This window comes from Emydura macquarii, unplaced genomic scaffold (assembly GCF_026122565.2).
Source record: "Emydura macquarii macquarii isolate MOO-44397 ecotype Brisbane River unplaced genomic scaffold, CSIRO-AGI_Emac_v2 contig_3470, whole genome shotgun sequence".
NCBI classification, from domain to species: domain Eukaryota; kingdom Metazoa; phylum Chordata; order Testudines; family Chelidae; genus Emydura; species Emydura macquarii.
Genome location: NW_027133607.1, coordinates 9,179,449 through 9,202,270, shown reverse-complemented (window position 1 = coordinate 9,202,270; position 22,822 = coordinate 9,179,449). Strand labels below are relative to the sequence as shown.

The 22,822-nt window shown below is 46.7% G+C and overlaps 1 protein-coding gene across 1 annotated transcript in view; it reads left to right on the top strand.

The window, feature by feature from the left end:
* The first annotated feature begins 10,779 nt into the window (after window positions 1-10,779).
* The window catches only part of AHCYL2 (adenosylhomocysteinase like 2), a 183,121-nt gene continuing 171,078 nt past the window's right edge, over window positions 10,780-22,822 (top strand). The window contains exon 1 of the mRNA XM_067534980.1: window positions 10,780-11,308. Within this exon, the coding sequence (XP_067391081.1) occupies window positions 10,892-11,308 (417 nt within the window). The 5' untranslated portion in view covers window positions 10,780-10,891. The remainder of the gene's footprint in view (window positions 11,309-22,822) is intronic.

Sequence of the window (22,822 nt, the reverse complement as noted above, 5' to 3'; positions counted from 1 at the left end):
CATGCTCCAAAAATACCTGTGCACATTTTTGTTCGCTCAGAGTTGCATGTCCACGAATAGAGGGCGAGGGAAGGGCCCTTTTGAAAACATGTCCCTGCAGTGGCATAGGTGTAAACGAGGAGAGAGTCTGGCCTGCAGGTTCTTTGTTCTCGGTGAAGCTGCAGAAACCTGGATGAACCCAGTTTGTGTTAGAGACTGGGCCATGGGTGATCAGGCCAAATGGCCAAAGTAGCAGCTGGGAAAGGGATCCAATCCCAGGGCCAGGGCCAACGTCAAGAAGCAGTAGCCACGCCAGGAGTCAGAGCCAGACCCAGGAATCAGCAACCACATCAAGGGTCAGACCTGGAGTCAAGAACCAGGGTCAGGGAGAGGAAACCCACGCCAGGGGCAAGCTGAGGTGGCAGAGACTCAGCGGGAGCAAGCCTGGGACACAAGACAGGAGCAGGGCTAGGAGCAGGGCTGGAGCAAGGTGCGGAGCAGCAAACACCAGGAGGATCACAGCTGTGGGGGAAGAACACACTGAGCAGCCAGAGAGAGAGCAGCTGCCCTTCCTTACTGATCAGGTGGTGCAGTCAGGTGCCTGCTGTAGGCCAGCGGCGCTTCTTGGGTTGCCAGGGGACTGGCTCTGCTGCAGGGCCTGATCCCTGACAGTTTGATTCTGATCCCAGGGCAACTTTACAGCTGAGTGGTTAGATCAATGCACCTTCCTCCAAGCTGTGACCAGTGCACGTCGGCTTTGCAGTTAGTGGGTGTGTAGGACATCCAGGATCTCCGAGGACCAGGCCCGGGGTTTGCAAACTAAAGGGGGTTTGACTAGTTCACATCAGCTGTGAATAACTGGCCATACTTTGGGGTGCTGCTTCTAAGGGTATGTCTCCTCTGCCTGAGAGACTATGCTGGAAAAGCTATGTCACCGTAGCTCTGCCAACGTAACCCCAGAGCGTAGAGCCAGCCTACGCCAATGGCAGGGGATTTTTCTGTCGATGTAGGAAACCCCCCTGGCTGATGGAAGCATCCTTTCATGGACACAGTTGCATCCAGAGAGGGGGGTAGGTTGGCACAGCTATGTCGGTCAGGGGTATGGACTTTTCACGTCCCTGGTCGATGAAGCTATGTCAATCTAACTTTGAACTGTACACCAAGCCCGAGACTTGTCTCCTGGGTGGATTTCCTACGCTTAGTCGCAGTCAGAGCCTGTGGTCTCCTGGAGTTGAGCTATTTCAGGCCTCCCCCTTGATTAATAATCTCCTGTGTGTAACATCTCACTCGTGGTACTAAGGGCCCATAATTTTCCATGTCCCATCTTCTTATTTCTCCTTTTATTTGGCTTCCTTTCCACTCCATTCCATATATTTATAGATTCCAAAGGCAGAAGGATTGTGGTCATCTAGTCTGACTTCCTGTATAACCCAGGCTAGAGAACTTCCTCAAAATAATGCCTAGAGCAGAGCTTTTAGAAAAACATCCAGTCTTAATTTAAAAATGGTCAGTGATGGAGAATGCACTACAATCCTTGGTAAATTGTTATAATGGTTAATTACCCCCCACTGTCAAAAATGTACACCTTATTTCCAGTCTGAATTAGTCTAGCTTCAACTTCCAGCCATTGGATCGTATTAGACCTTTCTCTCTAGACCGAAGAGCCCGTTATTAAATATTTGTTCCCCATCTGGATACTTACAGATTCTGTTCTCTCACTAGCATTTCTTGGCCACAGCAATGACTGTTCTGTGCTCATCGCCAGTTTCAATGACTCCAGAATTATGCTGCCTTTTGGTTCTGCTTGTTCTGAAGACTGAAATGCAAACTTGGAGTGAACTGTAGGACGTGCGCGATAACCAGGCCCAACCATATCTGACCTCTCTCCCTGGCATCTAGACATTTGCGTTATGGTGCTGGAAGTCACATTGGTCGGCAGGCAGACCAGCAAACCCTCCTACGGTAGAAGTAGCTTATACGGCAAAAAAAGGTTTTTGCCAGTATAGTTCACATTAGTTCCCTGAGCAAAAACAGCGATAGATAACAGTGCTTTTGGCACTATAGGCTATAGTGCCAGAAGGACTTTTATGCTGGTACAACTGTGTCAACACTAGGGCTGTTGCCAGTATAGAATGTAAAAAATCACACCACGAATTAACAGTACTACATTGTCAGAAGATTCTAGTGCTGACCTGGCCACAGTATCTTTCATGCAAGAGTCCTAAAGTACTTTACAATCGAGGTATACAAGGAATCGCTGAAATGCAGTTACCTGTCTTCATTGCAGAACCAAATACTTTGCACTTATAGGGGCACGTTCTTAGGCCAGTGGCATAAGTTAGAGAAACCCCTAGGCTGCTCTAACGTAGGATAGGCCTGATGCGCAGCAGCCCCCCAGAATCAGGGAGCTCTAATTGGTTTGCTGATGTGCCCTTCCTGCCCCTCTGTTATGCCAAGCAGAGCGCAGATGCAGGGGATAATCATTCTCCCATAATGGTAAGGTGAGATGCCTTGCCAACATTAGCTAAGGCAGCCTCCTTGCATCTCTCTCTAGCTCTCTTTTTTCCCCCTCTCCAGTTAAAAGATGAGAAACTGAGGCAGAGATAGATTACAGTGCTGTTGTGACCAAAAAAGTGTGCAAAAATACAACCTCCATCCTGAAGGGAGCTGCCCCCCTGTGTATGCAGATTCCTGGGTATTGCCTGCAGTGTCAAAAATACCTTTTTACTACTTGACTTCCAGATCCCCGGTTGAATTTGCAAGGCATGCAACCAGAAAAAGAAACTGAGAAACTCCACATTGTCTGGAGTCACTGAGCAATGATAAACAGAATGAGCCCCACTGCAGAGCGTGCAAGCACTTCAGGGACATATACTGCATAGGCGACCAAGGTCTCACCCTAAGCGATTTAGCTAAGGCTACAAAACAAGTCTTGGGAGAAACAAGACTAGGCATAAGGAGTCCTAGTTACCCGCCTTGTCCTCTAACCAATACACACAACACATCCTCCCTTCCATAATGTAAGTGGGACCATTCAGTTTCCTCTGGCCTATGCAGCTATAAACAAGCCATAGCCTAGGAAACTGCTGACCGTAACTGTGAACGCAGCGTGGCCACCCTCCGCATCATTACAGTCAGCTCACCTCCCTTCATTGGCAGAGTTAGCAGGGGTGCTCAATGACACCGTTGAATAAAACGGGGCATATCTCTAGTGATGCTTAGGCTTGCTCAGATAAAAGAACATTCTCCTCTTCCCTCTGCCCTCCTTTCTCAAACGTGGGCTTCACTTTCAGGAGGAATCTTTCAATGTATTGATTGATTTGTAATCTGAAGCGGTTTAGTTAAAGGTGACTTGCAAGAGGGAAATGAGGCATGGAAGTGAAATTGGTGCCTTTAATTATTTGGATTTACCTTTTGAAATATCAGGAGTGTTGCATTTTGTTGGTTCTGGCTTTGGTGGAGAACTCCTTGGAGGTCTCAGGGATGTGAACTGTCAGATTACTAAGCATGTCACTTGGATTTTAACTAAGAGGGGTTTTTTTTTTTTGTCCCAAGCATTTGAGTGATTTAAGTGTCAACAAAAACAAGTAAACGGCCTGAATGGAAAATCACATCTGCTTAGTTAATCAGGTGTCACCGGCACAGTTTCTCGAATGTCAACTCCAATTACATTTTCCAGTTGCACAAAGAGGAAGAAAAGAAAGGAAAAGAAAGGGTAGAAACCAACACTGCTAATGTAAACACCCTCTTATTTATTTGTCTTTCCCCCCCTTTTAGTTAAAACCAATTCCCTAGCCTCCCTTCTGCAGCCTAAAGAAGCAAACAAAGAACGTAACCTCTTTGTAATCCCCTTACTAGATCAACCACCTATAGCTTCGTCTAGTTATTTTTTCATCTTTGTGCCCTTGCTGCTTCTGGGTTCCAGCTGAGCTAAGGATTACAACAGCACAAAGCCCTATGGGATTTCTTCTGCACATGGACCTCCCAGGGAAGCTGCATGTCACACTCAGAGGGCTGGAACAGCTGGGCCCCAGGGCACATGTCCTCTTGACCTTGAAGTCCTCATCAGATCAAGACCTTCCCTTGTACTTACCAACACAATTTTGCATATTGATGAGCTCCAAGCAAACATCAGAAAATTGTGATGCTTATTAGATCTGGGCCCAATTTATCATTTGAAATGTGCTTATTGCTACTGACTCCAAGTACGTAAGAACATAAGAACAGCCAGGCTGCGTCAGACCAGTGGTTCATCTAGCTCAGCGTCCTGTCTTCTGACAGTGGCCAATGCCAGAGGTGTCAGAGGGAATGAACAGAACTGAGCAGTTATCCAGTAATCCGTCCCCCGTCGTCCACTCCCAGCTTCTGCCAGTCAGAGGCCAACCTGTACCCAGCGCATGGGGTTTGCATCCCTGAATCTTAGCTAATAGCCATTATCCTCCATTAACTTACCTCTATGCTTATAGACATGAACCCAGTTATAGTTTTGGCCTTCACAACATCCCCTAGCAATGAGTTCCACAGGCTGACTCTGCATTGTGTGAAGATGCACTTCCTTTCGTTTGTTTTAAACCCGCTGCCTATTCATTTCATTGGGTGACCCCAGTCCTTGTGTTATGTGTAGGCATAAATAACACTTCCTAAGTCACTTTTTCCACACCATTCATGGTTTTATACATCTCTGTCATATCCACCCCCTTTAGTCGTCTCTTTTCCAAACTGAAAAGTCCCAGTCTTATTAATCTCTCCTCATATGGAAGCTGTTCCAGACTCCTCATCATTTTTGTTATCCTTCTCTGTACTTTTCCCAGTGTTACTGTATCTTTTTGAGATAGGGCGACCAGAGCTGCAGGCAGTATTCCAGATGTGGGCATAAAGCGTCAATACAATATTTTCTGTCTTATTATCTATCCCTTTGCTAATGATTCCCAGCATTGTGTTTGCTGTCCTGACAGCCGCTGCACGTTGAGCGGATGTTTTCAGAGAATTCTCCACAGCGACTCCAAGATCTCTTTCCCAAGTGGTGACAGCTCATTTAGACCCCCAGCATTCTGTATGTAGAGTTGGGATGGTGTTTTCCAATGTGCATGACTTTGCATTCCTCTACACTGAATTTCACCTGCCATTTTGTCGCCCACTTTGGTGAGATCCCTTTGTAGCTCTTCACAGGCTGCTTTGGACTGAACCGTTGCACAGGAAGGCACTTGTGACAGAAAGGGCAGGAAGATTCCCACTTATTTGTGCTGTGGAATAGAGGATGGCCTTATCAATTACAGGGGCCTGGAGAGGAATATTTGTCCACACACAACACAATAACCATGTGCCTAACCTGTGACAGGAATGGCAGGGGTAAGCTGCACCAGTGTGAATCGCAGCTTTCCTTGTCTAGGCTAGGGCTTAGGACTGGGGAAGTTACACTTGTGTCAGGCCATCAGTGTATGATATTGGACTAAATCCCCAACACAGGATTTATCTGTGCCACATCTGTGCTAGAAGGTTTCACCGGTAGCATTTCTGCTGGCATACGGCTGCCGATATTGTGATGTCACTAGAACACATACAGACACGTCGGCCTTTGCCTCCTCACCGCCAGAGGTTATATCAGCAAAAGATGTGCAGCATTACGGGTAAGCATCGCAATGTCGTGTCGTCGTGTGTCGTCCCCCCCCCACGACTGTTCAGCTCACTGCTTTGTGGGACGTTTTCACAGCATGCTTGTGGCATAACAACATCCCCCCATGGGGAATTGTGGAAGCTGGGGGGGTCAAGTTCCCACAGTTCCCTTTGCTCCATCCAATAAACTGCTATTTTCATGCTGTTTTTTTAAAAAAAATTCCTGTAAGTCCCATAAGCTGCTCTTCCTCACACTGGTTTCCAGGCTCTCTGCCATCTTGCTTTCAGAAGCATGGAGGAGGCGAAACAGATCAGTGGAGTTCTTTTACGTCTGTTTTAGAGACCAGGCCTAAGAGAAAACTTTACATGAGTGACGGGCAGAGAGACACCTAGCTTCCTTGCTGCTAAATCTGGCGACCAGGAATAGGTTTCATTGTGAAGAACACAAAGGGCAAAGATGTATCTGAAGCACTTTTGCTGTTATGTTTGCTAGAGAAAGTTTTCTGCAAGGCTGGCATTAGAGGGCAGCTAACGGAGCCATTCACGGGACAGAAAGGAACGTACTTTTAAAGATGGATGCTTAGAATTTGTAGGAAATCGCAAAAGAGAGCAAACGCTACCCTTGATTGTCACTACACATGATATCCCATTGCCATGCAGTGCCCCACTGCTTCCTTGCTCTATGGACTTTGGGGGTTTTTCAAGATAAATAGGTCATGGTAGATCAATATCTAAGGCTTTGTCTATGCTAGAATATGTAGATATCCTGGCAAACCTTCTTAGCAGAGAAGCAGCTTACATCAGTTCCCTGAATGAAACAAGCTATGCCATCAAAATGACTTTATTGCTATTGTAATAGCGTATATACTGTGGCTTTTTCCTGGTATAGCTCTGCCTGTTAGGAGTGTGGTTTTTTCACTCCTCTAACCAATAGAGCGATGGCAGCAAAACTTTTAAGTGTAGGCCAGACCTAAATGAGGAATGTCCAAGAAAATTTAAAAGCGGCTGCTTCTCCAGTCCAGATATTTGCCCCTCCACAAGGTGGCTGTGATATTTTGGTGGCGGATGAGCTGACTCAGACATTCAGGATTTTTAATCTTGAGAGTGGAGCGTGCATTGTATTCCTACTTTACCGAGGCACAGTGTGGACGAAAAGGATGTTCCGGGGACTAGAGTGCTAGGGTGGACTGAGGAAACCCAGGTCCAATTCTCTGCTATGCCACAGACTGCCTGTGTGACTTTGGGCTCGTCACTTTGTCTGTTTGTCCTTAGTTTGCCATCTGTAAAATGGGGATAATACTTCCCTAGCTCACAAGTATGTTATGCGTATTAATACATTAAAGACTGAGAAAGGCTCAGATACTATGGTAATGGAGGCAATATAAGTACCTAGATGCAGGGCTGGATTAATGCCCCTGTGGGCCCGAGGCTGTTAATTTTGTGGGGTCCCTTACTGTGGTGCTCTGGGGGCTGGGAGCACTTGGGCCAGCCTGTGGCAGATTAGCCAGCCTGGGGGTGAGGCGGGCTGGCGCTGTGGCGTGGCGTGGACTGGCGGCGCTTCAGGGGCTGGGGTGGACTAGCCAGTCTGGGGCCGGGTTGGGTCTGCGCCTGGTGCTGGGGCTCTCTGGCAGTGGGGAAGGGAGGCTGCTGGGGTGCAGGACGGCCAGGGTAGGTTGGGGCGGGGCAGCGCTGGAGCATGGGCTCTGGGGGCGCTTAGGGCGCTCCAGGACCAGGACCGCCCGGCCAACCTGGCTGGTGCTTGGGTCACCCAGGGCAGAACTCTGACGGGAGAGGGGTGGAAGAGCGTGGCTTCAGGCGGACGGGACGGGGCTGGGGGATAGCCTCCCTGAACGGGCGGTTCACCAGCCACCGGGATTTATTTTTGCAGGGCCCCCTTAGCCCAAGGCCCTGGGCTGCAACCTCTAAAGCCCCTGCACTAATCCAGCCCTGCCTAGATGGATGGAACTGGGCTCAGGAAGAGGCCCCTGGGTGTTCTCATCTCATAGTCTGAAAGCATTTTTTAATATAAGTGGTTTTGGAAGGTATAAGGAGATAAATATGCAGAGGGTCCCCCGGCCACCTGAATAACCAAGTGAGCATTCATTGGGCAAGGAAAAGAGGTTTCAAGGAATCTGGGAAACATTAGCAATGAATACATTTAACCGTATCCCCCACCCCCAGGGACAAATGTCAGTGCTATCTGGCCATCTGGTCTCCTTTTCTTTAATGAAATGAATGAAACCTGTGATCACACTGGCCAGCCCAGAGACATGGCCAGAACAAATCAATAGCTGTAGGGAAATCAGATTGCTCAGCTCAAATGCACAAATGCGATTAAGCAGAGACGGTCGGAATCATCTTGAGTTCATGCATATAGTGCACTGGATGCCATCGAAAAGTTAATGGTGTAGGAGGGTATTGACTTTTCCTATGTTTAGAATATATATATATAGATCTCAGCAGCAAGATGACTACTTCACCTGTATCCGTCAGTTGACTTATAGAGCACTCATCACCATGACATCTGAGTGTGTCACTCCATCATAAACTGTACACATATTCCCCTCTCTTTCTTGCCTACCACAAGTCTGCAGTGATTTGGCTTCGGGCACGTCTACACTGTCCCACAATTTGAACTAAGTGGGAGTGAACTCAGGATCTTTACATTTACGCCCACAGCAGCCGCCTGGCAGAATTACAGCGCAGCCCATTGGTGTGCATTGCTATTTAACCCGCTTACTCTGGACTCCAGGGCAGTGTAGACATGGGATTCATTTGGTTCTTGATTTTCTTTGTTGGGGTTGTCCTGGGAAGGTCAGCAGCTCTTGCGTTTTTCTCTGCAGACACTGAGGCTTGTGCTCATCCTGACTTTTTCTGGGAGTGAATATCCAGAAAACTCTGTGCCCTGCATGCCTGGTTCTCCGTCTTGGGGCTGGCAGGTCCATTGTTCCAGTGGAATGCAGCTGCCAGGGGAGGTGGTTCTTTCAGGTTACATGGGCCATTCCTATGGCGGACTTTGAAGATAAGGACCCAAACCTGGAGCTCAGCCCAGTGTTCAATGAGCTGCCAAAGCAGAGAGCATCGGGGTGATAGTTTGCCAGTTCCGCATAGTGAAGTGAAGCCTGGTTGGAATGGGAGGGAATCGGCACATCTAGGTGGGGTTAGGGGAGACCTATGGAATGTTTGTCAATTAACTGGCTCATGAATAGGAAGTTAGAGGTGGAGAAGTCAGCTGAGCTGAGTGGTGATGGTTTCTTAAGGACTGGTGGGATGAGAGGTGCACAGAGGGATCCAAGAAAGCATTCATCGTTTCAGTGAGCAGGGTCCCAGATTCTCTTAACTCTCCTTCACTAACCAAGGGCAGCGATCAGAGCTGTGGATGGCAGCTTGACTGTCCTGCACCACTGGCTCTCCCTTCTCTGTCACAACAAACATAAACTTGCTTTTACTTTCATGGCCTTTCCCAGCCTATCCCCGCTCTCCCTATCCTCTCTCATTCACTATTCACTTGTTGCCAGCCCATGTTGCCAGCCTCCATCACCCACTTGTTACATTTTCAAACAAGCATCCACGCTTTCTCCCATGCTGCCCCTCCTGCTTGGGGGTGAGCACCCTATAAACCTCTGCAAAGTTACCTCATTATCCTTCTTTTCCATGATGAGTCTTACCAAAAATCCTAACAACAGCTGGGCTACTGGGGGTGCAGAGACCACTATCAGGCTGACCAATATTCTCATTGCTTCTTTGTACTTCCCCCAGCTCTCTGTCTGCATCGATCTGTTATCTCTTGTCTTAGACCGTAAGCTCTCTGGGGCGAGGATTGTCTGTGTTCTGTTTTTGTACATGCCTAACACAATGGGCTCCAGGCCGCTAGCCCTAAGGATGCAGAAATACAAACATACAAATAGTAATAAAACTATGGCTTTTGAAAACCCAGTTCAACAACTAGAGGTTCGACAAAGAACTGGGTCTCCGAAAAGCAGTTTTTTTTAGATCCTCAGAGAGACACTCGCTCTCTGGGAGCAAAGAAGCATTCACAGAGCGGGGGTGGCATACACCTGAACTTTGTATTTCGTGGTTTGTTCGTGTTACCTTAATGCTTCATTTCCGAGTTTTCAAAGGTCTGGCGCGTGGCTGAACTCGACCATTGTGGAAAGGCACAAGGCAGCCCTGAGCAACCTGACCCTGCGTTAACGAAGTTTTTGGGTATCTAATATTTTATAAAGCCAAGAAAATTGTTTGAAAGGGGAAAAAAAGTTGCAATGCTGCTAATTGTATCCTTATAGACATATGGAGGTCACCGGGGTCACCCTCAAGCCAGATGTGCCTGCTTCCATGCAAAACAGCCACAGATGTTGTTAAATTGTAGCAGGCTCCAAGTCTGTAGAACTGTTAAGGTGGAAGGTCTAGCTACTATTCCTGTCTCCGTTGCGTGACCTCAGGCACGTCTTTGCGCCGCCTCAGTTTCCCACCTATACTTTGACTGTCTTTTCTATTTAGCCTGTAAGCTGTTTGGGGCAGGAACTGTCCCTCGCTATGTGTCTGTACACTGCTTCGCCCCGTTGTGGCTGGGGGTCTCTAGGCACGACTGCACCACAAATAACCGGGCTGTGTTTTTAAAAAAATAGGTTCTGTGTGATGTCGACAGCCCTCGGGCCCCGTTCTGCAAACCTTGAAGCTTTACTCGCTATAGTCTAATGGACTTTGAGGGCACTGCACACGGCCTGTGCTTTGTGTTTGCAAGATCTGGGCCTGCCAGGCAGGCGCGGTTATGGCCTGGAAGACCAACAAAAGCCCCCCCGACCAAAAACAGAACGAAGAAGACGGGCCTGGGAAAGAGGTGCTGCAAGATACAAGCCAAGAGATCGGGGCTGGGGGGGCGGGAACTGGTGCAAGCTGCGGACTTCCAGAAGGCCTAGGGCATGGCTTATTGAATGCACCTTGGGCCCGGTGGAACAGGAGTGCGTGGGGTGCACACGGGACCAGCCGCTTTCCCTCCCCCCTCCCTGCTGCCCACATTACTACAGCGGCGTGCAGTGTGGAACCCCGCTCAGCCGCCGGGCAGGTGAGAGGACTACATCTCCCATGGCACCCCGCGCCACCCCTCCCCCGCCGCCATGAGGCGGAGCGCTGGGCATGCCGGGAGGTGTAGTCCTGGCGGCCCCGGCCACCGCTCCGCAGGCCCGGCGGTGGACTCCACGTCCCGTGGTGCCCCGCGGCGGCCGGTGACTGACTGAGGTGGCGGCGGCCGGCTGTGAGGGAGCCGGAGAGGACGGAGGCAGGCAGGCGGCGAGCAGCGATGTCGGTGCAGGTGGCGGCCCCCGCCGTGGAGCTGAAGGAGCTGGGCGGCCCCAGGGACAAGGGGGCGGCCGTGGCCCCGCGCCCGGCCGAGCCGGGGCCTCCCCACCCGCCCGGGCTCGGCGTGGCCGGGGCGCCCTGCCCGCTGCCGGCCCCGGGCGGGGAGCGTGAGGCGACGGCGGCGGCCCCCGGCGCGGGCTGCGGGGCCGAGCGGCCTCCCCTGAGCGGCTGCCCCGGGCTCCCGGCGGCCGGGCTCCCCCCCGGGGCGGCCAAGGTGCCGCAGGCTTCGGCCATGAAGCGGAGCGACCCGCACCACCCCCAGCACCGGCACCGGGACGGCGGGGACGGCGGCGCCGGGCGGGAGGCGCTGGTCAGCCCCGACGGCACCGTCACCGAGGCGCCCCGCACCGTCAAGAAGGTAACGGCAGCGGGGCCGGCCGGGAGGGGGCGCTCGGGGACCGGCCCCCACACCGCTGACGAGTGGGGGGGGGGACACCCCGACGGGGATACCCGGGTCAGGCCCTGGCCCCCCCCAATATGTGAGGGGGGGGACACCCCGACGGGGATACCCGGGTCAGGCCCTGGCCCCCCCCAACATGTGAGGGGGGGACACCCCGACGGGGATACCCGGGTCAGGCCCTGGCCCCCCCCAACATGTGAGGGGGGGGACACCCCGACGGGGATACCCGGGTCAGGCCCTGGCCCCCCCCAACATGTGAGGGGGGGACACCCCGACGGGTATACCCGGGACAGGCCCTGGCCCCCCCTAATATGTGAGGACGGGGGGACCCCGACGGGGATACCCGAGACAGGCCCTGACCCCCCAAAACATACCTGTCGGGGTCCCCCCCACATACATATCCGGGACAGACCCTGGCCCCCCCTCCAACATGTATGTGGGGCGGGGGACCCCGGTGGACAGATCCTAGCCCCGGTAATGAGTGTGTGCGGGGGGGGACCCCCAGATGGGGAGCCCACAGACAGGCCCTGGTCCCCTTAATGTGTGTGGGGAGGCGACACTCCCTTCTGGGAGGGGGACCCTGATCCCCCTAATGCAGGACCCCAAATAGGGAAGGGGATCCCCTGTGACTGTGCCCCTGGACAGAGGGGCCCCCATTCCCTTTATGCAGAACCCACAGTGGGAAGCCTGCAGGCAAGAATGCCTATCTGCATAACGTGGGACCCCTTACAGAGAGAGGGACCCACGGGGAGAAGGACCTCTGTCACCTTAGGGTGGGATCACTTCATAGCCATGCCATGGGACAGGGACTCATCTTTTGAGAGAGAAACTCTTCTTACCCTGTAGGTATCATTCTTTGCCCCTAAGAAGGGGCTCCCAGGTAAGTCTCTTAGGTAAGAGAGCCCTGTTCTCCATGCATTCCTCCCCTGCTCAGATGGTGGGGACCTTGGTTCTTCAAGGAAGACTGGGACTCCTTTCTGTCTGTGTGAGAGAGCTCTCATTCTTCTGGAGAGACCTTTCTTGTGACCCCTGGACAGCATATCCAGTGTTTGCGGGACCTGCCCCACCAAATCTCTCCATAGAGAGGCCAAAAGCACTAAAACATTAGCATTGGCATTGAACTTCTCCCTGAAGAGAGATACTCCAGATAAATCCAGACCTTGGAGAGACCCCTGAGTACCCAGGTTGAGACTCTGCCATGTGCTATCACTGTAGACACCCCCTGCTATCTCCTGGAGAAAGACTGGAACACCCATAATCTGATACCCCCATCCCATTTCCTTCCTTGATCATCTTTTTGGAGTCTACCATCCTTGGAAAGGACACCTATTTTCCTTCATATTTCCTTCCAAGGACCAGTGCTTGCTTGACAAGGTGAAAAGCATAGCGATGGACCTTCTGTGTCAGGGATCATAGCATATTTGACCTTGTAAATCTCTCAGGTGGAGTGGGAGTATTGATGTGTGTGTTGAGAGTTTCTGCCTGGGAAGAGTTCTGCATCCCTGTTTCCAAGTACTTCTAAACTCAACAGAGACTGTGCCTGATTATAAGGGAAACAAACAATACCTAAAAAGTGGGAGCTGATCCTCAGTGCAGTAGGAGCAGAGTATTCAAGGAGCAGCAAAGCCCACCACCACCTCCATTGCCTAGCATGGTGGGATTGTTTGTGGGCTGTAATCTGTGTGGTTGCTATAGGAAGTGAGATGTGTTGAATGAGGATGCCTGGGAGTACATGCTGTTCCTTCTCTTTCTGTAATGCTACTGCTTTCCAATCACTACAGTGTGTGGGTTTGTTCCAGTGACTGAAGGGTTGTCTATTCATTTATTAAGCCAAGTTTACAAATCAACAGTCCTTTTGGTACAGTAGTAAATCTAAAGCAAATGTATGCAACTTTTAAGGCAATATACAGTAGTAAAACATATCTTTGCTTGGCTTTAAGACTTTCAGACTTTGCTTGACTTTAAGACTTGGCTTGAAGACTTGTCTTCACTAGAAGAAAAAGTGTATTTTATGTATGTTAACTAATCATTAATGCATGGTAAAATCCTAGTGTAGACAGGATAAGTTGTAGTTTTTAATGTGTTAGCTGGTAAAGGTAAAGAGTATGTTCTCTGTTAGGATTTATCTTGACTGATATATTAAACCTACAATTTACGTGGTCTACACTAGGATTTGTACGTGTGTTAATGCGTTATGTAACATGTTTAAAATACTCCTTTTTTGTAGTGTGGGTATGACCTCTGAGGATTACTAGCCAGTGCTCTTTTTTTTTTTCCTCTTTTTCTTCAATTACTCTCTCCCAGAACTGTTAGTAGTATGTATTAGTTTGGTCTTGCAAAATTCTACTTGCATAAGGCAAATGCTTTTCCTTTGCGTGAGCAAATCACTATAACTCTTATCATCATGGTAAAGGGTGAGTGGATAAACATGCCTAAACTGGTAAACTTAAGTGATTTTGCAATGCTGTGTTAATTTAATGATGAGATTGTAATATCTGGTCAATAGCAAAATGCCCTGATAAGTGTTTAGGAACTGATCCTATAAACACATATGCACATGCTTAACTTTAATCACATTAACTTAATTGGGACAAGGGTAAGTAAAGTTAAGTACCTTTTTTCATGCTTGGGGCTGTAATGTTTGTCCTCAGATTTTCACTAGACAGTTGCTGCCGCCGCCAAGTCCATGTTAACATAATTTTTATAGCCTTTTCTCTGACATCTTGGAATTCTGTATGACAGCCCAAATTTTCAAAGTGGCCCCTGATTGTGGGAACCTCAGTTTTTAAGTGTTCCACTTGAGATACTCTGGACCTGACTTTTAGAGGTCAAAGTCATTTAGACAAGTCACATCAGTCATTTAGTCTTACCCAGCTAAAATTTCCAATTGCAGTTTACTAATTAAGTGAGCTGCTCTTGACTTCAGTTGGAATTGAGTGAGACCTTTTAAAATCAGGCTTAAGGTAACTGATATTAGACATTCATAAAATGAGGTATTCAAACGCAAAAAACTTGGGAAATGCTGGTATTAGTGGCTATGGTGTGATAAATAGGGAGCGTGAGAATCAAGACTCCTCAGTAGATTTACTGGGCTTATCACCACAACTTTGTTTCAAAATCTGTGAAATGAGCATATACTTACTTACACATATGTGCATAGCAATTTAATAAAACTTATTTGCCAAAAGGCATATTTGTTTGTGAAGCATATTGAGATCTTCTGAGGAAAGGCACTCAGAGTTGCAAAATTTTATGTTAATATATACTTTACAAATTGAAATAACTTTTTTGTATGCTTTCAACACTGAAAGCACAGCTTGCTCTCTGAATGTCATACTGTGTTCTTTCTGCTTCTTAACATTATCAACATAAAGGTTCTAGAATCCGAACTGAGCTGGCAATCCTGTTGTTCATGAAGCAAAATAGAACACAGCTTGCTCCTCCATAGTTAGATCACCTTTGCAGTACTGATGGCAGTAAAAGCTGCAGGTTTTTCCTGTGAACTAAGGGACATAAAACTGAAAACAGAGGAGACAGATGTGTAGGTAACAAGGTGCATCTTATCAGAGTGTCACTTGTCTGAGTGTAACGTCACTTCAACTATAAAATTCCTCAGTAAAATGATTAAATCAAAATATATACCTGATGCTCACCAGACTGGCACATCACCTGACATTGTTTGGTGTGAGGTCCTCACAGCATTTTATTCACTTGTTATACAGGACGATTCTTAGATATTCTGAATGGAACACAGACTGTCTTATATTACTCATGTGTTAGTTTGCCATTTACTCAATTTCAGTCTAATCTATAGTGATCAGTTATACCAGGGTAATAAATGTTTTACCTAAGGCTGAATTCCCAACTGTTGCTCATAATGAGTGTGGTTTGTGTGCCAGTTAGTAAAATCTTATCATTGGAGGCAATATTATAATACACTTGGGTCCCTCTCCCTCAGCATGCATGCAATTTATTTTTAGATAGCACCTTCTGTATGATATATTCAGCCCTTTGTCAAAAGACCTTAAAGTTGGATACAGAGACTCTTGCAAATAGAAAGGGAAAAGTGACATGCAGAGAGTAAAATAATAGTAGAAATATAAAAGCAGTGAAGATGAGTAAACATTAGCTCAGTGAAGGGCATAGAAAGTGCAGGACTGAGGAAAAGGGATATAATTAAGGGTACCTGAACTCTATGATGAATGAGTGAAACATTAACAGTTTGCAAGGAGTCTGAAGCCCACACCCAATTTGTATTAAAATTTACATAAGTGTTGAGTACACGTGACTATAATATTTGTACTTCCTTGACAAAGGATTAGAAACTTAATGTTTTGAATTTAACAGTGATTTTAAAAACCTATAGTTGATCAGTTTTGATTCTCACCCAGCAGTTGAGAGATGGGACATAGGTAGTATTTAAGACTTTGGAAGGTATACTTGGCCTCTTGGGGTGTGTTTTCAGCATCTGAGGTCTAGCATCTGTAAAATAATGTTCTAAATCAAACAGGAAGCGATGAAAGCAAGATTAAAAAACAAGTTGGGTGTTGCAAAGAGAAGGCACAGATGGGTCAACTTGAGTGAGGGTCACCTGCAGTGTTGAGAAGTTTCAAAGAGAAGGATGAAAGGTAGCAAAGACTGGAGGAGCAGAATTATTTGAAGTGGCTATGACTGTGATAGGGTGCAACAAGTCCCTTGTTATGAAAACTAGGAAGGCAGTTTTCAGTTGGTGATGGATTTGAAGCCAGTGACCATGGTGAAGGATGGGGTAATATAGTCATGCTTCATGAAAGAAGAGAATAGTCTGGATGCAACATTCTGTTCCCTGATGTTGAGAGTAAGTCTTCAAAAAGACATTTCAGTTGTTGAGACAAGAAGTGATGAAAGCATAAATAAAAGATTTCAGCAGTGAGTGTTCCGGAGATGGCATTGGATGATTTGCAGAAGAGAGGAAAAATAAGGTTAATGGTCCAGGATGTCTCCAAATTTTGTGGTTTTGGGAGTGAAAGTTAAGGTGATGGGTAGCCTCAGAGAGACATAAGATTAATTTGTGTATGTATAAAAGAGGAAAAGGGGAATAAATGCTGGCATGAGAGATTAGAGGCCATTCTACCTGAAAGGAAGAAGTTAATCTTGAAAACATTTAATAGGAAATTATGTTGTAGTTTTCTGCTAATGGGCTGAGAAATAAGATAAATGAAGAAATAATTATTTGAGGGAGGTGTAGAGTTAGATGTCCTCTTTGAAAAGTGATTGCTGAGTTAGCAGTGAGTTCTCCCATAGGGAGATCAGATATGGAGAAGTGGATCAAGACTGGGGACATAAGGCACTTTATATTAGGATGAAGGGGAGATGTAAAGCCTCAACTAGGAAGGGAAGAGGAGTAGTCTGAGAAGTAAGGTCTAATCCCACAGCGAGATTACTGGTGGTTGAGACACCTACAAAATATGGTGGCATCAAAAGCATTCAAAGCACACTAAACTAAATAGGAAGATAAGAAAGAGGAATCTAAGATAAGAGATAAGGTGAGCTTTAAATCTCTCATCTGAAGTCCTCTGTCTGTAGAGAGGCATAGCATAGGCATTTGCTGTACAAGCTTGACCTAAAAGAACCATCTCTAATGGGGAAAGTGGCGTTAACTCTATGGCCCATTAATTTTTTCCCCTCTACTGAATTTCTGCCAGAAAACTGGCACTAAATAACAGCATTGATGGCAAAGTTTTGTGATGAATTCTCTAACCAGGTGCCCTCTACACTAATTTCCATAGATCACTAAACATTTGTCAGATAGTGAGAGCTGCTAGTCACTACTTATTTGAGCTGGATTTGTACCAGCAGCCTAGAGGTGAAAAACCTGTGTCCCGTTAATAGTTTAAGATAAAGACTGAGTGGTTGTTGGCAGTGCTATAACAAGGAATAAGGATTTAGTAAACTCTAATTTTTACTGATTTGTACTCTAAAGCTTCATAGAAATGTTGTACAGTCTGTGTAAAGATATCATTATAAGGATAGTGAAGGAAACCAAAATCAAATTCACCAACTACTTAACCAAATATAAATGTAGTGAGTTTCAGTGAAGCCTTTCTGGGCTCTTGGAGGTTAGTTTGGTGCTCTGAAATGGTGAGAGTTGGCAAGTGTAGAAATAAGATTGCGGAACTTGAGATTTGATTTCCTCAAGCAATTCTCATGATGTGTAAATGCTTTTAGGTTAAAGACTTCCAAAACCAAATCTCTTTTGGGAACACTTGCTGTAACAACTTCATTGGCCATCTCCCTGCCTAAGATCCTGAAGCAACAGCTTGTAGCTTCGCTTTTTTCGCTTGCAGCTTTTAGTAAATAGCCATCCATTTTGTGCCCTGTGGATCTGAGGTGCATGCAATAAAAGGCATAATTGTTTAGTCCTTTGGATGTACATTGTGGTATTCAAACTTTATCCAGTCGAAGGCTGCATTGGCAAGAGCTCAAAGGTCACATGCATAAAAGAGAACAGATTGCAGCTACCCTCTCTTAATGTAAAAGTGTAGCCCTTGGAAACTACAGATCTCAACATGCAAAAGGTCTTGGTTTGCTCATCTCAAGATTGAGCACTGCATGCAGATATCTAGCTCGGCGCCTTCTCATATTAGTATTAAACATGAGGGCCACTGTTGGCCAGGTGACTGGTAATGAATGCTGTAGGCTGTGCTTTGACATCCTATATATCAAAAGCTGTGCTTCTTCACTTCTCTAACTGGAATGGTCACACATCTGGGAGATATGGTATGCAAGTGGTTAAAAGAAAACACTGGTGCTTTAAAGTCAAATAAGTTGATATAATGAAGATACTGTCTTGTTAAGCAGGATTTTTAGACTTCTCTGATTTTTGCAGCACCCATTTATTCTACAGTCCTGCTCAAATGCATGCACATCATATCACATGCTCAATTCTTGTAAATGAAGACTAATGTTGATCAGAAAGTCAGGTTGAACCTGTGTCCAAATTGGAAAGTGTCCCCAAAGTATAAAGGAAGGTTGTTCCAGGCAGCTGGATTTACAGAGGAAAAAGCCGTTCACCAACCATAATAAAATGAAGAGATGAAGCAGGTGTTAGAAGAAAGTGAGTAGAAGTTGGTGCAACTCCACAGCCTGCTTTATAATGAAGATTAACTGAGTTGTGTCCTAAAATGATTGGGAAGCCAAAGTTTGAGGATGGAGTGACACGGTCATGCTTATTTGTACATGTGAGAAGGAGGGCATTCTGTTACCTATGCTTGGGTGTGGAGGGTTGACACTTGAAGGAGGCTATAGAGCAAGTGAGAGGAGATGAAGGCCTGGAAGTGGAGTCCAGGCAATGGTGTACATGGTTGAACTGGGGTACAATGTTGAACTGGTGATGCAAGAAGAGATTCTCTCTCTCAGTAGAGACTGTCTTTTTGTATTTGTACAGCACTTAGCACAGTGAGTTCCTGGTCCCAGGACTAGGGCTCCTAGGTTCTCCAGTTAGACAAATAGTTATAAGAGGAAAATTCAGGGTCAGGAAGATACCATGATTACATCCAAAGGCAGCAAGTGGAAGATCTGAGATGAGAGGATGACTGGAGTGAGAGGGTCATGTTTGAAGATGCTCTTCTTGCCCAAGAGAACTAGTTGTCTGAGGCATTTAACTGAAAAGTTTAGGGGTAACCACAAGATTTCCTTGGTCAGGACAGCCAGAGAGGATAAAGAAAGAAGTCATCAGTTTTTCAAGAAATGTTACTGTTTAGTATTATCACCATAAAAGTAGTGGTTAAGGTTTAACGGATGTATGAAAGGGGAGAGGGGTCGGGTAGGAAATGACAGTGAGCGGGCAGTGAAGGCTTAGTGCAGAGGAGTTCTGACTGTTAGGAGAGAACCATTAGATATAAATATGGAACCATGGCTGGCTGGAACCTAAGATACTTCAACAGACATGGATGTGCAGTAGACTGGAATTATTCACAGTGTTAGAGGCTGTACTGAGCCTGAAGAGGAGTCGTCTTTGATGCAAATTTAGAAGCCCAATGACAAAATGGGAATTCTGTGCTATAACTAGGACAAACCTCAAGAGGATATTGTGTGGCAGGGTGACTGGAGGATTCTGAACGTGATGGTCTCAAGCTCTTTGAGAAAGGAAAGGCTAGACACAGGACAGTGGTTAGGGCAGGATCAAGGGATGTCTTTTAAGAAGGGAGTTGGGAGAGGCAGACTTTAAAGAGATATAAGGCAGAGCTTAAAAAACCCAACTCACCTACTGTGACCTTAAGAGCCCATCTATCCCAACAGGCAAAAGGCTCCCCCTGCACATTGCTATCAGAATATTTAGCCAGACAGTATCTTGCAAGGTATCATATGAAAACTGGTGACCATACTGGTCATGAATATCATTTTGTGATATATGTTGGGGTTTTGTATACAGAGTTATGTATGTGTGCTAGAAATGTATTTTGGAGGCAGTTGAGAAACAAACCTGCCTTAGTCAAAGGAATGTGGATTTATCTGTCCGCCTGGGCCAGAGTAACAGGCGGATGTGAAAACATCATGGCTGGATTCCAAGCGAAAGTCAATAGAAGTACATTTGTTGTCTAAAGTAAACAAACTGATCGAGCCAATCAAAAAAGCAAACTAAGCAGAGGAAGTAGAAGGGGCTTAGTACCTGCATCCTGGAGAACCAGCAGCACGGGAGAGGAACATTGTTTGGGTTTTCTTTTCAAAGAATACATTTCAAAGGTTTTCTGGGCTATAAGAGGGGAGAAAAGGGGACTCTTGTTATCCATCACATGGGGGGCAAAGGGAACAGCACCCTCTGATTCTGTGAATGGTGGGACCTCCTGCTTGAGGGGCTGGGAATGATGATAGCTTGATGAACTGTTTAGGCAATGATTGTAACTTGTTGAAATTAAAGTTTTAGTCACTAAAAGTAAGTTTTTGTTTGTAACCATACCTATCTTTTTCTGTTGTTTAATATCACTTAAATCGGTATTCTTTATTAATAAATGTATGCTTACTTTTACTATAAACTAACTCAGTGCTGTGTATTAAGGTAAAGTGTGTGTCCTCAGCTGAGCCAATAGGGTGGTGCTATTCTCTCTCTTTGGAGACAACAAACTGGGTAATTTCTGTGAGTGTCTGTGATGGGGCATCTGCCCCACACTGGCACTTAAGGGGTAAAAGCAGCCCTAGGAAGGCAGCTAATAGGAGAGAGGCAGGGAGAAACAGCCAATCAAAGGTCAGCAGGCCCATATAAAAGAAGCTGCAGGCCAGAGCAGAACAGACATGGCCTGGAGCCTCAGGAGAGAATGCTGTGTCTCCCACAGGCTGAGAGGCCTGTAGCACCTGAGGCAGAGCTACTGCTGGCAGATACCGGGGGAGCCAGAGTTGCTCCTGGCGGGCTATTGAAAGTGAATCGTGGCAGGCCTTGAGAGCAGGTGAAGCAGATGCTAGGACTGGGGGAAATGGCCCAGGGAGATAGCAGCAGGAAGAGGAAGTAGGGGCGCAGCAAAAGGCTGCGATTCACAGGGTCTCTAGGCCGGGACCCTTCCTCCCACTCTACTTGTCACTGGGAAGTGGCAGGATAAGTGACTGCAGGTGTTACTGAGGAAGTGATGGGATGAATGACTGCCGTGGCCACTGGGGAAGTGGCCGAGGAGCCAAAACCTCCCCTGGAAGGTGGGAACACAGATTGTGGCTTAGCCAGAGGGCTGAGTCAGGAAGAGGATTCTGCGGTTTTGGACAGCTGCAGGAAAAACTACAGGCCAACTGCAGTGAGAGACTGACAGTGCGTGGACTGTGGACGTGGGTGTCAGCCTGGCCTTATTCCCATCACAATCCCAGGAGAAGGACTGTATAGTGCAGAGGAATGCTCTTCCAGGTTGTTCAGGAACTGGGATTCACTGAATGTTACCTGCAAGGTCAGGTTAAGAATGGCAGACTTTTGAGGAATTTGCTGGTGAGGATGACAGGTGTGGCAGGAAGCAAAGCACTTTCTTGCTGAGGCAGAGGGGTAACAGTGGTTTATGGTCTGAGCACTCTGAGAAAGTGTCATGCCTATGGTTAATAGAATGCTTTTCCGGACGAGTATCATCAGTGCCTGAAGAATCTAAGCTTTCGTTTAAAAAAAATGTCTAAAACTTATGATTTCAAAGAGAATATGTGAATGCAAAGGGTAAGTCTGCAGACACAACTAATTTTTACTAAGCTGCAGCAGATCAAAAACAGATTAGTCTTGTCAGTTTTCTTTTTGCTATTGGGAGACCTCTGGGCAGTAATGAAATTGATAAGAATCATGCTGTGATGCTGTTTGAGGAGGGCGTGGGGGTAGCAGCAGAGCTGGGCATTGAAGCTGACTGTTGGTGTGTGGGCCAGAGTAGAAGAGAGAACCCCACTCTCCAGAGTGGGAGCAGATATCAAAGAACCGCAGCCCAAAAGGGGTTGAGGAAGGCGTCAGATTTTCAAACATCTTGTAGCTAGAGGCCAATAGAAAGGGAGAACCCCTGAGTAAGGTTCAGAGACAGAATCCTTCTAGGGATCCCATCTGCTGGAGGAGGAGTTAAGATGATGTCTTCTCGCTTGGGCATTGCGTTTGGACACTGGAGCGCCTTATCTTTCATATCAGACTTTGGCTAATAAGCTTAGGTGTCTGCTGAATAAACTGAAATGGAGAGGGGAAAGGGTGATGAGAAGTTTTAAAAAAAGATCTTGAGAGATTTTTTTAGGAGAGTCAGAAAACGTAGAGAGACAGGCCGAGAATATGTGGGCAAAGGAAAAGATGTTAGGGGAGGGGAGGAAGGAAATGGATCCCAAAGACAACTTTGGTGAAAAAGATGCACCATCATCTGTTATAGGAAAATGATGTGAAGCCCGGAAGCAAAAGAAGAAATGAGAAGAGTAGTTTAAATGTTTTATAGGTGGAGCTGGTAGCTCCATCTCTGGTTAAGGTTACCTGACATTTCACATAAGACACTGTTTTCAGTTGGTTATAATTTTCCCAAATTTTAACCATTTGAGCTGAAATTTTCCATACTGGGTGTTTGCCTCAGGATGATTATTTTTTACGTTTCAGCAAAAACTATTCAGCCATTTCCAAGAACAAGATTAGGGGAACATGTTCTGGGGAACACCAGAGCGCATTCACCTCCAGAACCTGGAGGAGAATCCAAGATTCCTGAGTCTCAATATTCCTCTGTGAGCAAATATCTGTGAAACCCACTGGCACAGTGTGTGTGTGTCTTCCCAATTAATGGCTGGTCCACACTACTGCTATCAGTAACTCCATTAGGTGAGGTTGCAGAGGTCTGTGGATCTAAAGACTCCAACCTTCCTGTTGGATCTTTATGGGTATGAGTATGATTCCGCATAATGGAATTCATTTTTTTCTATTTGCTTTTTTAAAAACCTAGCAAATTGCATACATTTAAGGAAAACGACATTTAAGGAATATTATTAAGGTTGCAAAGTCAGGCACTTAAGTTAGGAAAC